Source organism: Centroberyx affinis, unplaced genomic scaffold (genome assembly GCF_046629955.1).
Source record: "Centroberyx affinis isolate AG114_WGS23_722 - 3 ecotype Tasmania unplaced genomic scaffold, CSIRO-AGI_Caff_v1 ptg003676l_1, whole genome shotgun sequence".
Taxonomy (NCBI): domain Eukaryota; kingdom Metazoa; phylum Chordata; class Actinopteri; order Beryciformes; family Berycidae; genus Centroberyx; species Centroberyx affinis.
In genome coordinates this window covers 16,444-30,425 of record NW_027281575.1, presented here as the reverse complement: position 1 = coordinate 30,425, position 13,982 = coordinate 16,444, and the positions used below count along the sequence as shown (strand labels likewise).

General features: G+C 43.6%; 1 protein-coding gene across 1 annotated transcript; it reads right to left on the bottom strand.

Moving 5' to 3' along the window:
• Positions 1-1,803: 1,803 nt before the first annotated feature.
• LOC139661963 (retinal Mueller cells isomerohydrolase-like) lies at positions 1,804-12,082 on the bottom strand. Its single transcript, XM_071540552.1, has 13 exons — positions 11,998-12,082; positions 11,432-11,582; positions 10,159-10,266; positions 9,442-9,583; positions 9,131-9,278; positions 6,035-6,116; positions 4,674-4,806; positions 4,434-4,576; positions 4,166-4,295; positions 3,896-4,010; positions 3,555-3,649; positions 2,757-2,868; positions 1,804-2,481 (listed from the first exon to the last, which is right to left on the bottom strand). Exons 2-13 carry the CDS (start codon positions 11,542-11,544, stop codon positions 2,336-2,338), a joined length of 1,467 nt encoding a protein of 488 aa, XP_071396653.1. The 5' UTR covers positions 11,545-11,582; positions 11,998-12,082; the 3' UTR covers positions 1,804-2,335.
• Between the last annotated feature and the right edge of the window lie 1,900 nt (positions 12,083-13,982).

Here is a 13,982-nt window from a genome sequence, read left to right as displayed (position 1 = left end):
AGCCCCCTCCTCCCTCTCCTCCTCTTGTTTTTCCTTCCATTCTCTCTTCCCACTCAGTCCCCCCCCTTCCTCACTTCCTCCTCTCCTCTCACTCTTCTTCCCTCTCTCCTCCCCCTTTTCCTACCTCGATTTTTCCTACCCTCTCCACCTTTCCTCTTTCCTCCTGTTTTCTTTTCTTCCTTGCCCTTTAACCCCCTCCCCTCTCTCTCTTTTCCCTCCTCCTCCTCCTCTTCATCTGGTCTTATTAGCCGGCAGAACAAGTCAGCTTTGTCTCCTCTCCTTTCAGCCGTCTGGCCCCATGGCCCTAAACAAGGCCATTGCCAACCTGGGAACACACACACACACAAACACACACCTACCCACGACTTAGGTAGAACGAATAAAGTCAGCTGTGAAAAGCTGTGTGTTTATGTTTGTGTGTGTGTGTATGCGTGTGTTGATGGAATCTCTACTCTGGTCCCACAGTGAAAATCCCATCTAATTAGTTCCAGACAGACAGGCTGAGCACTCACAACTATTTTAATTGGCCAGCTCTAAGAAAACCAATGGCTACCTGCATTCAGGCTAGCCTAGATTTTACCTGTGGAAAATCCTTTGATGATACATGTAGGAGATTCTCATCAACTTATTACTGTCAAATTACGGTGATGATGAAAGAATTAGATGAAAATCCAATGTGAACGTGGTTATAACAGACAGTAGCCCAACAATCTGCCTGACGATCACTATTGCAAATAATTTTACAATCATATATTTAGAGAAAATTCTACACAGGCTAACTGTAAACACATTTTTTTTTACCAATTTTATAATTACCTAGTTGTGAAGATGTTAAACATCCGTCCCTCAAAATGTGATGTAATGACAATAATAACAGAATCAATGCAATGTCATTGTTTTTTATTTGTATAAAAGTAAAAGAAAACAATTGTAAATACATTTCAAACAGCCACTGAAGATATCTGTTGAGAAACTAGTGCGTCTGTGTTTTGATTTTAGATTCTGATTTACATGGATTATTTCACACATACACAGGTGCCGTTTTCACAGTGGCTTAAAAATCATTTTCACTGCAATGGCTGTTAAATGTTGACATTGTTGCTCAACTATTTTAACACCAAGAGCAGCAGAGTAAACATGACTTGTCTTCAGAAAAGACACAACACTTTTGAACCTGTTGGATGCCTCTTAAGTGTTCCCTTTACTCATTAGCTTGCAGCTAGTGGATCCATTCATTTCAGTGAGGAATGCTAACACTTAACAAGTTACACCATTGGTCGGCCGTGACACATGACATGGCACACCCATACACGGTCCAGCCATATACTAGGTTTTGACCTAGTCTTGTTTTACAATATACCACAAATGTTTGCTGAAGAAACATACAGATAAAATTTGAACTTCTGGCAAAGAATCCCAATAACCAGTGATGCAGTGGCAAATAGAAAGAGTAAACTATTGGCTCCAGACAGTGATCACCACAAGGCAAACAACCACCAATATAAACAAAAAACAGTTATACATTCAGAAAAAATATAAAAGACATACCCTTATATAACTTTCATCAGTTTGATACTGCTGACTGAATTTATCTATGAAAAATATATAGCAGCCTACCCAACGTTACATCCCTGCCTTTAACTCCAAAATCAGTTGTACATGGTAGAGTGGAAACAGAATGGACCTGTTAGTCACATGATCATTATTATGGAAACAAACTGGAGCACACTGATAGATTCACAGCCTTTAATTGTGCAAACAGACTAACGTTTTGACACTACTGTGTCTTCAGAGTCAAAGTGGACAAAGACATGAGGCAAACATATAGTCAACCTAGACCGGGTGTACAATTGTCATTGGATAATTGGTTGAACAGGGTTTCAAATCTATCAAATCCTGATTCAGCTGCATTTTGCTGGAAGATGCGCGGAGAACCCCGTTTCATCATTATTATGGGTTAGTTCCCTACCAATCCTTACATTTAGACAAAGGAGTAGGCTCAGAAAAGGAAAACATGGGGAATGAAGACATTTTTTGCAATCTGAGACTGTTTGACACAAGCAATGACAAAATATCCTGCAGCAGTCTAAGGTCTGGGTTTAAAAGTCAAAGAGCAGGTCAGGATCAGAGATGGGAAATGATCTCCAGCCAGCAGCCAAAAATACTGCAAAATTTGTTTAGTCTACTCTAGCAGCCACTTTGGCAGGTAGCCAGCCATTTGGAGGTCCAGTTCTATTCTAGAAATCTAGTTGTCTGGTAGAAAGGTGAAAGTGGCTGGTGAATTTCATCTGTCACTGTTTCCTGCCCTGGTTAGGATGAAGGTGGGAGGTGGGGGTCATGGCTTGTACATGCCGTGGAAGGTGACAGGGATGATGGTGTTGACCTCTGCCCTTGCTAGCTCTTTCAGGTCCCTGGCATCCAGCACCAGCAGGACGCCCGGCCTCTCTGCCCCCGGCTTTACCACGATACTCAGCAGCACACCTAGGACACAGGAGGTTAGAGAGTGTGTGTGCTTTGTATTCCTTACGGAGTGAGGACCAATTTGAGTTTTAAACCTGCAGAGTGAGGACATTATTGCAAAGTGGGGACATTTTGGCAGGTCCCCATTTCGTCAAGGGGCTATTTTTGGGTTTTAGGGTTCAGGTTAGAATCAGGATTAGGTTAAGGTAAGGATTATGGTTAGGGGATAGGGAATGCATGTAGTCAATGAATGGTCGTCATGAGGATAGCAGTGTGTGTGTGTGTGTGTGTCGTACCGTCGTCCTCCTCTGTAGCTCCAGGTGTTGGTACGAACAGCGGCTCTGACGGGTAGCAGTCGTCCTCCTGCCACACCCAAGTCTCTTTGGTCCGCACGTTCAGCTTGACAATCTACAGCAAGTCAACAACAATAAACAGCTAACAAGAACAACATCAACATAGTCATGAAACATTTCTCATGATTCAAGATTCAATACTTTATTGCCATACAAATTTGTGTCTCAGCATGTCAGAGACGATAGCTGGGTTTCCATCCAAGTATTTTTTAAGTCACTTTGATAGTTTCTTCAGTATCGCAAAATATATTTTTCTGCTTACTTGAGGCAGAAAAAAATATTGTCAATTTACAAAATTCTGCAATAAATAGCAATCAAAATGCATTTGTTGACTAAATGATGTAGGAACATTTGTTTGTCTCCCAGAAATGTCATACTCATTGTGTTCCATGTATAAGTCTCCATTGTGGTTGTATTCCATTAGTTGGCACATTAGAATATTACCAAGAGCAATTCTTTGTTTTTGTCTTTGGATGAAAGCATGAAATATGACCAACATTAGCTGACATGAAGAGAAGCTAAGCTAAAATAAGATGAAACTTTCATCATCCCCACGTGGAAGTTGAGCGGAATAACAATAACAACTTGCCCAACAATAATAACTTGTGCCTATTTATTTGCTGAAACTGACCTAATTTGCGTTTTGTTCTTGCCGACGTTTTAAAATTTGCCTTAAAATTGGCTTGACGGTAGGATGGAAACATCTTTGTCTCCTCCAGTGAAGATTCAAAGCTGTCCTACCCTGTCTGGTATGAAGTGGTTGAGTCCCAGGCCGTAGGCGAAGCGATAGTTCTTCCCACAACACCGAGAGTAGTTAATCTGTGGGAACTCAAAGGCTGAGAGAGAGAGAGAGAGAGAGAGAGAGAGAGAGAGAGAGAGACAGACAGACAGACAGACAGAGAGACAAAGAAAGACAGAGGGAGACAGAAACAGACAGAGAGAAAGATAGAAGTGTTTAATATTGATTTCAATGTAAGATAGCATACTGACACTGAATTAGTGCTTGGGCATGTATGCATCTGTCTGTCTGTGTGTGTGACTGTACTGCTGTGTGTGTGTGTGTGTGTGTGTGTGTGTGTCACCTTGTCTGGGTCCAGAGAAGAGAACTTCAGGTTCCAGCCAGATGGTTCCGTCGCCATGGAGAACAGCAGTTGCCGTGGTGTAGGGCAGAGATACCAGGTTCTTCCCTTGCTCTTCCTGAACACACACGCACACACACACAAACTGTTGAAGGCTGGCCAACTCCAGTCAAGTCTGTTTTTACATTACTAACCTACTAGCCTTCATTTAAGGAAATTTAGTATAGCAGCCTATTATAGTAGTATGTATAGTTTGTGTGTGTGTGCACTCACCCTGTGTATATCCAGTGGCAGTACGTATCGTCTGACCTCGGGCTGAGGAGCTTTCATCGCTGCTTTCTTCACCTCCTCCCACTCCTCCTTCAGGTTGGCCAGATACAGGTAGTTATACACAAAGTCATGACTGGAGAGAGCGAGAGAGAGAGAGAGAGACAGAGAGAAAGAGAGAAAGAGAAATTACATACAGTTGTAGGTACATAATAGACTCACACACTCTCTCACACACACGCATACACATGCACACACACACACAGGACCGTACCCTTTCCATGTGCAGAGGTCGACGATGATGAATCCCTGGTCTTCATAGGTGTTAATATGGTGGAAGAGGTTAAAGGCTGAAGTTCTGAACCTGTGGCTGCTCAAATAACTTGCTGGGTCCTTGCTGGCCAGGTGGAACCATGTCTACAACATACACACACATATATACACACATATGAACAAAAATGCAGGGGCTCACATGCACACACATATACACAAGTGCACACACACGCTCCCCTACCCCCATGGTGTCGTTGGACTCAAAGCAGTCCATATAGTTGGTTCCTCTGATGCTCCAGGCAGACAGGAACTTGAGCAGGTTGATCTTCACCGGCTGCTCCACAAACACAAAGTAGTTGTCTGTCATACCAAAACTACACAGACAGACAGACAGACAGACACAGAGACAGACAGACAGACGAAGAGTCAAGAGTCAAAAAAACATCATAATATCATTATAATTGCCTTCGTCAGCCCTATTATAATAATGTCTCTACTTTAAAACACAAGGCCCCATAGGTGAATATGAAGATTTGTCTGGATCGCGATACTACTTACTGAGATATAATATTTTGCTTCTATAGCTACTGTAGTTTTCTAAATATACAACAAAAACAAACAAACAACAACAACAACAAAACAAAAACGTAAAAAGATAATTTTTTACATTTTTCTATCAGCTGCATTAAGAATGCCACACAAATTAGCTAAACAAGAAATTTTAATGGCTATTTTATGAAAATGACATGAGTTCTTTTTTACTTAACTTGTAGATGTCACTATCAAATTTGACCTGCTGCTAGTATTGGTATTTAGTATTTTAAAATAGCTAGTACTTTATAGAAGCTGTAGGGGAAAAATGAGTCTCACCCTTGTGGGTCAAAATGAATGAGCAAAGGTTCAAGAGCCTTCCGTGGATTCTTTATTCAGACATGTCTGGAGAGAAAACCTTAAGCATATACACTTCAGTAGGCTGCAAGATATTCTCTGACAAAGGGTAGACATGTCAGTTTCTTTATACACTTCAGTATGTATAGTTGCTTTGTTCATCCTTTTCTAAGAAATCAATATATGGCTAATGTAATATGCACGCTTCAAACTAGTCAAAACCAGTTCTACAATACACACTAACATAAAGTCTATTCTTACATGATTGTCTAACAATGAACACTAGTTTGAGGGCTAAACTTCTAATATCATGTGGAAGTCATACATGCACTCATGACAGCTGCATGACTTCTTCATGTGATCAGAACATGATCACATGAAGATCCTTTACTGAATACTCCACTATGATATTCAGGGCAAAGGACACAGTGTTCTATTTTATTTTCTACAAAGCTTTTTTATGTTTTGTGATTTCTATTTCTATAAAAATCTGAGACTTTCGCCATAATAGTATTTTGTAAACAATTCATCAGAAGCAAGTACACAACTTTTGCATCCTTTTATTTATTAGATACTCCTTAATAACAAAGAGACATGATTTCTCAAGTGCTATAAACTGTGATGAAGTCTGGACGACCATGGTGCTGTAGTGACAGCAATGTGGTAAAACCTCATTTTGAAGTGTATGAGGCAACAGAAGGACTAAAAGCACACCTGTGTATGTAGGAGGGTTTGAACCTCTCACTGCTGGGCAGCTGTACCAAAACCTGGGACTTCTCTATAGGATCTGACTTGTCTGGAACACACACATACACAGAGAGAATATCAGGTTGATATAACAGAAGGTAACATATATGTAACCATGGTTCTCTGAGTGAAGAGACTATCTCTCCACCCAGTTACATATTCCATATGTAAGTTGATGTAAGCTGCTGCAGCCACACTGTCTGTCCTTACCAGCATGTGTTGGCCTTGAAGGTATGGAAGGAAATGGTGAAGGGCAAGATGGACCACCTTCAGCTCCAGAACACTGATGTGCTGGGCTGTGCAAGGACCGTGCCAGCAACCGCTGGTGCCATTCCCCCTGAGCACTGCCCCCCAACCTGTCAATGAAGCATCTGTTGCCACCAGCTGGCGATGCGTCATTGGGCCCAGTACACTCCCTCGGCCAATATTTGCCCTGCTCTCCCACCAACAGAGGGCTAACCGTAACAGTCTGGTGACGAGCACAGTGGCCTGCAAGTGACTCTTGGGGCTCAATCCTAGACCGAGGAGACACCTCTGCACCAGGCGCATGTGCAAGAGGGCCAATGGAACAGCCTGGACTGATGATGCCATGAGCCCCAGGAGGTGGAGACACAGCCTCCATGTAACCTTGGCCCCCAGCCTGAAATGTGAAAGGCAACCCCCGAAGGACAGCTGCCTTTCTTGTGTCAATGTCAATAGCGCAGTCTGGGAATCTACTACTTGGCCCAGGAACTGCGTCCTCTGTGAAGGCTCCAGTTTGCTCTTGTCTCAATTGAGATACAGGCCTAGGTGCTGTAGGTGTTCCAGGAGTAGGGACAAATGAGCCTGACATTGGTCCTCCGAACGCACACACAGGAGCCAGACGTCTAGATAATTCAGAATCCTGATTCCTCTCTGTCGCAGAGGCGACAGAACTGCCTCCATGCACCTGGCAAAGGTGCAGAGAGCCAGGGAGATCCCAAATGGTAGGACCTGGAATTCGTATGTCTTGCCGTCGAAGACAAACCTGAAGAATCGGCAGTGCCCTTCCCAGATAGGAATCTGGAAATTGTCATCCTTCAAGTCTATGGTGACAAACCAATCCCCTCTGCAGATGGATTGTCTCACCCTCGGGACTGTCAGCATTTTGCATAGCAGATGACAGAGATATTTGTTGAGTCCCCTGAGGTCTAAAATGGGGCGGAGATTCCCATCCTTCTTCGGGATGAGAAAATACCGGGAATAGAAACCAGCCTGCCCGTTGCCTTGTGGTATCTCTCTGATGGCCCCCTTCCCCAACAGAGTGGAAACTTCGGCCTGGAGCACTGTCTTGTATTTTGGATCCACCACCGTGAAGACTGTTGGGGTCCTTGAGGTTGGTGGTCGATGAGCAAATTGAATACAATACCCCTGGGTCATGGTTGAAAATACCCAGGGGGCTCGCACCCAGTGCCCCCCAAGCTGCAAGACGTGCCCGAGCCAGGTGGAGGCAGGCTGGGTCCGGCATGGCATCAAGAGCGAGGCAGGGGCTTGGGCCACCTCTTTCCCTGAGCCCCCTTGCTCTGCTTGCCTTTACCCATACCTCTGCCATGCTTAGCTTCTATGGTAGCCCTCAGGTCACCAGAGCCCCAGCTTGGCCCTTGTGTCTGTGCAGGGGACCTGGCCAACTGTCCAGTCCCAGTGCACTGGAAACCTCCCAGGCACAGCGGCGTGCTTCCTGGGCCTGCTGCAACATAGCATTAGCCCCAGGACCAAACATGGCCGAGGGATCAACCAGCAACCTCAGAAGGCAGCTCTGGTCCTCTGGTTGCAATCCAGACTGGGACAACCATAAATGGCGCCTCGTCACCCAGAGAGACGCTATACCCTTCCCAGCAGCTGCTGCCTGCTCCTTCATCAGCTGTGGCATGACAGATGAAACAAGCTGCAGCTCAGAGACAAGGTTTGCACTGTGCCTGGCATCCAGCTCACGTGCCAGCAACCGGTGATACAGCGCCAATATGGACCCAGTATTAGCCAGCTGTGCCTGAACTGCTATAGTCCTATGCACCTTAGCTAGCAAGGCATCCAACATCCTGCATCCCTTAGTCGGGCAACTAGTTTTCCCCAACACAGAGCCAGAAGGGAACATGAGAGCAGCGATGGTCTGGTCCATTTGTGGCAGGACAGCACAGCCAACCCTCTCCCGATTCTGCATAGCATACAACCGTCTAATGGACTGGGAGGAGAGGCACCAGAAATGGGGCAGGCTGTGACTCCAATCCATCATTGAAGCGTGATGGGGCAGGTGCCTGGCCTATTGTGGGGTCAACCCCCAATGCCTGGGCCACTCTTTCAATCAGCCCTCTGAATTGGCGGAGCTCGCTGCCCCGCTCCCCCTCCTCCAGTTCCTTGCCCTGGAGGGAGCTCACTGTCTGAAGAGTGAAACCCTACCACATCAACCTTTTCAACTTCCTCCTGCTCCTCAACCAAGCCCTCAGCCTTGATCCTTGTATCACCCAAAAAGGACCTGAGTGGGGGAACAGTAAGGGGGTTCGTTGAACCACACCCAAACTCTGCCCCCCTAAGGTGTTTAGCTTGCCGGGGCCCAGTGGGTGGAGCAACCTGTTAACCTGTAATACGCCAGGTAACGTTGTGTAGGAAGTGGCTGGCAAAAAAAACTGAATGCCGACAGCACGGCAAACAGTGGGCATCTGCTTCCACCGCTCTGGTTTCCACAGAAGCCCCAAACACAGCCCAATCTATGGAAAAACAGCCACCCTGAGAGGCACTTTTCTACAACTCTCTTAAACACGGTAAGTGTCACTCTATCTTTTCTCTCGTAGTATCACACAAACCTGCTCTCGTGGAATTAAAATGATCAGTGATAGTGTGGTGCACAGGTGCTCTTACACTGTGATCAGCCACCTCACAGGTGGTTTGTCTTAAAGAAATTATCCATGTCACCTGACCCAGTCCCCTGTACATATGGAATATGTAACTGGGTGGAGAGATAGTCTCAATACTATAGAGAACAGAATACAGAAGTAAGCGTAACATTAGATTCTATGTTAAAGACTCTGTTGAAGTAGATATGGAACGCACCTTTCTGCACGGGCGGGATCTTGACTATGTTGTAGGCCAGGCTCATGTTCTTGCCAAAGCAGTTGCCAATGTTATAGACTGTACCATCTGCTTCAATGTGGGGGTGGGCAGTCACTCCATTCACTGAGAGGTAGTTACACAGGTCCACCTGACACACACACAAAGACAAGACAATAAATGTAGGAAAGGAAAAATGGAACCATCTGCCATTAGAAACCCTGAAACTACCTGAAAAATCACATCCCTGATCAATGGAATCCCGTCCACAAGTCCAGCAGACTCTTGTGTGATGTAAACCAATCAGCTCTCACCTTCTTTAGGGTCTCCAGCGAATCAGGATCCACCTTGGTGATGTAGTTGGTCTCTGTGACGGCGTAGAAGTCGTCGCCGATGGGATAGATGTTCACTAAGCAGTTGTCAGTCACCTCAATGCCTTTAAAGTACGTAAAGAATCTACACACACACGGCAAGGATGATAGTTAGCTGATGTCCAGTTTTGTTTCTCCTTAAAACAGGTCCCATCAAGCAAAATGATACACCAGTTAGACTCTGCCAAAAGCCTATATTGATCATTTAAAGGTAGACAGCAAAAAAACAATAAATTGGTATGAAACTTCACATATATTCTGATAACTAAATATTTTAGTACTGCTGTAACTGGCCAAGTTGACCAGTGAAAGTTAAAAACCGGAAAAACACAGACAGTGCTGAAATCGTTGGCTAGTTAATGTGTTGCCTTGTGGTAAAATACAATTTTACCACAAGGTAACTGCTTAATAAATAAATATAAATATTTTTCTTCTTCGTCTTCTTATTAATGTTATTAGGGTATTATTATTATTATTATAATGAAAGTAAAAGTTGAAAAGAAAGATGGTTAACTAACTAATGGCTAGATAGCTTAACAAGTATTGGCTAAGCGGCTGGTGACTATTTGTGATCTACAATCTCTGATTTGACCAATCAAATTGCTTGGCTGGACTTGCTCATTGCATAATGTTTAGCTGCAGGTCAGGTGTCGGGCTTACCTAGAGAAGATGTTTTTGCAGGGGTCTGGGTAGGCTGCTGTGCCAAACTCAGTGATGACCACTCTCTTCTCTGTCATGGCACGGACATACGCATCCGTCTTGATGAACCTGCACACACACACACACACACACACACACACACACACACACACACACACACACACAGGAGAAAACCATGATGAGACCCCAGGAAGCATCTTCTCCCCTCAATCCTACTGTCAAGGCTGTTCTGGTAACTTGTGATTTGAATCGATGATAAACACTGTTGATACTACAAAATCATAAACTTCTTGGTTGCAAGAGGAATTGGAACAGGATTTTTGTGGTCTGCAGCTGCTGTGTGTGTGTGTGTGTGTGTGTGTGTGTGTGTGTGTGTGTGTGCGCATGTCTGTGTGTGTGTGTGTTTGTATGTGTGCTTGTTCAGTTTTTTTTTGCCCCTGTAGCAACATTCCAGTTGTAATGAGTTTACTGTCAGCTAAGTAAGTCCAGCTCCTTTCCCCTTTGCTTGCCCCTTAGATTCTTCTCATGTTTTTAAGGAATGGACAAGTAGAGCTGTGATCGTTTCTGTAATTGTTTAGTTTTGACATTTGCAAATGTAGCTATTGCAGAAGTCCCACGTTTTACAGCAGGCTTGCTTGCTGCTGCGACAGTATTGCTCTGCTCCCGAGAAGAATTCTTTATAAAATTCAATTTTTCTTCTCTCATATAGCACCAAGTTATTTGAGACGGTAGCTCTCAAACTCTGAGGGGTTCTTGAGCAAAATGAGGAATAGTTTGATGACTATTGTAATCAGAAGTTTCACTCTCACCACTATTATCTCCCCCACTTATAGTGTAGACAGTTACACAATTCAATACTAAATCAACAACAACAAACATCTTCCTATACAGAGTCTCTGCATGGGACAAAATCTTATCAAATATGGGTCTGTGACATGAAAATGTTTGAGAACCCCTGATTTAAGAGATATTATTTCATACGTATATATAAAATTAATGAAGGAATAGTCTGCACTACTAATGCAGGAGAGGTGAGCAGCGTCTACAACATTCCCTCTGAAATAAACCAGAGTATATGTGAAATCAAAACAACAGTCTTGGGAATGTGAGAGCACAGCGCTCTGAATCCACTGTGGTTTTTGCCATTCATTTTTAGCAGTGAGTTTACAAAACCTCATTCCACACATTCAGTGTAATGAATGCCAGTCTGCCCAGAGTGTTATACGAGGAACAGTTTCACTAACTGACTTAGAGCGGTGAGTAGTGCGCTTACTTCCTGTAGTAGGTCACATGACCGTTCTTCAGGTCAAACTTGTGCATGAGGGCCTGTCCGTCAAACAGGTGGTAGAAAGGTTCCGCCCCCACCTCGAACAGACCCGGACCCATCCGCAGAAGACTGCCGCCCAGCCATGAGGGTATGACGCCTGCATACACACACACACACACACACACACACACACACACACACACAAAGATCAGGGCTTTTCCAATATCAGCTAGATGCACATGAATATTACATTAGATTACATTACATTACATTAGAGTAGAGTAGATTAGATTACATTAGATTAGATGAAATGTAGCAAATAATAGGATATACAAAATAGGATATAAGCAGTATGATATGAGACAATGCAAAAGTGACGTATCAAAATGAATTAAAATATATAGACATATTCAATCTTTAACAAATGAGAAACTATGAGAATAGGAAGAAGAAAATGTATCTGTGTGTGTGTGTGTGTGTGTGTGTGTGTGTGTGTGTGTCGGGGGGTGTTCTGGGTTGTGTATTTAGTTCCTTCACTATATAGTATATAGTTTATGCTGTCTCTGTCCTACCAGTGATTTCAGCAGGTATCGGTTCATTCAGCTCCTCCACCGTCTCAAAGATCTTCTTGTAGCCTGCGGCAGGATGCTCCACTCTGGACAGGAAAATAAAAACACAATAAAAGGAAAATGTTGGCAACAACATAAGTCTTGCTGCCACTTGAGGCTGCCAATGTGCATAGTTACGTAGAACAACACTATTATTTAATTCACTAGATCTTAGCATAACAAGAGAATGCATCAGGGTGACTTTTGGTAATAGGTTTCACTCTGTCCAGTCAGTGTCACCTCCCCACATACAGTATAAGCAATTACGCAACTCTAAATCATATCTACCATTAAAAATCTTCTCAGACTGGGGTCCCATTCAACAGAATCATATCTAATGGAGGTTAGTAACCCATCTATCTGATGGTGCTTGGTTTGCAAAACCTCAGCTACCTTTTTTACGATTGCTTTGGTATTTGTAAAAGAGTTTCACTTTGCACAGTTTGCACAATTAAATGCAGATCCAAACTGAGTTAGAATACATAATAATAATACTAATACTAATAATAGGGTGTTAAATGTTACTAAAATTTGTATTACTACAATTCAAAAAGGAACAATTCCAGTCCTGATTGAGCGTATTGAATTTTGCAATTTTGAGTTTTACAGTGCAAACTGAGTCAAAGCAATCATAAAAAACTTGTAAAACTCTCATGGCTTGTGAAGAAAACAGGATAACACAAAGCAGAAAAAAGCAGGAAAAAGAATCTCCATAGAAATGAATGGGAGTCGTGTATCCAAAGAACTGACATTAGCCCTGAAAAACCACTTCCTAGAAAGCAGTCCAGCTCTTCACCAGCTGGCAACGCAAAGGTACGATTAAAAAAACTAGGAGGAGTGAACGCAGCAGAAACTCTACCTCCGTTCACTTCACCTCCTTTTAGCTTATTTAACCAAGGCAATCTGGGTCTGTTGGGTATCTCACTGCTGCAGCACCGCTCCATCAACTAATACAGTTTGCTCTGATCTCTAAGAAGTCCAAGCATTATGTGACTGAAAAAACATCAGAAAAACTGAAAACTCAGTTTGCTGCAATTTGAATGTACAGCCTGTGAAAAGGCTTCTCCCCTACCTTTTCACCTGATATTTTTTGGTTATCATTTTTTGGTTAATAAAACCACAACCTCTTTTGCATTATACCTCTGCCTCATGACTCCCTTCTTCAGTACACCGACATCTTTTTTTTTTAAAGTTTTTCCAGTGCCAGTCAGCCACACTAGCATCCCTTTGAAGTAGTGGTACAAGCAGTAACTCTACACAGCCCATCAAAAAAGACCAACTTGCTACTTCTGCTTCCCCCCCCCCCATTTCCAGTGAAACAGATTTGGTGGAAAACCTTGAATCATCTGAATATGATCAGTTGACTCATCATAAAATCATTTTCTTTTACATGGCAACAAGAAGCGCAGTAAAGGCAGTGACTGAGAAACATCTCTATGCTGCTTTCCTTCTTTTTATTTCTAGGAGCAACTGAACAACTTGGAGGAAAACAAGAAAAGTTTAGTCCTATAGTTATAGCCGTACGCAGGCAAAACCACCGCAGAAGAGAAAAGGAACGGATTACTCACCGGTTCACCATGCTGCTTTATGCTCTCCACATACACACGCACACAAATAGCTTGCAAAAGAGAGAGAGAGAGAGAGGGAGAGAGAGAGAGAGAGAGAGAGCTGCATTTAAACCACATGCTGATTTCCTGTGGCGAGAGATGGAGACAGCCCCCTCCTCCCTCTCCTCCTCTTCTGTTTTTCCTTCCATTCTCTCTTCCCACTCACTCCCCCCTCCTCCTTCCTCACTTCCTCCTCTCCTCTCACTCTTCTTCCCTCTCTCCTCCCCCTTTTCCTACCTCGATTTTTCCTACCCTCTCCCCCTTTTCCCTCCTGTTTTCTTTTCCTCCTTGCCCTTTAACCCCCTCCCCTCCCTCTCTCTCTCTCTCTCTCTCTCTCTCTCT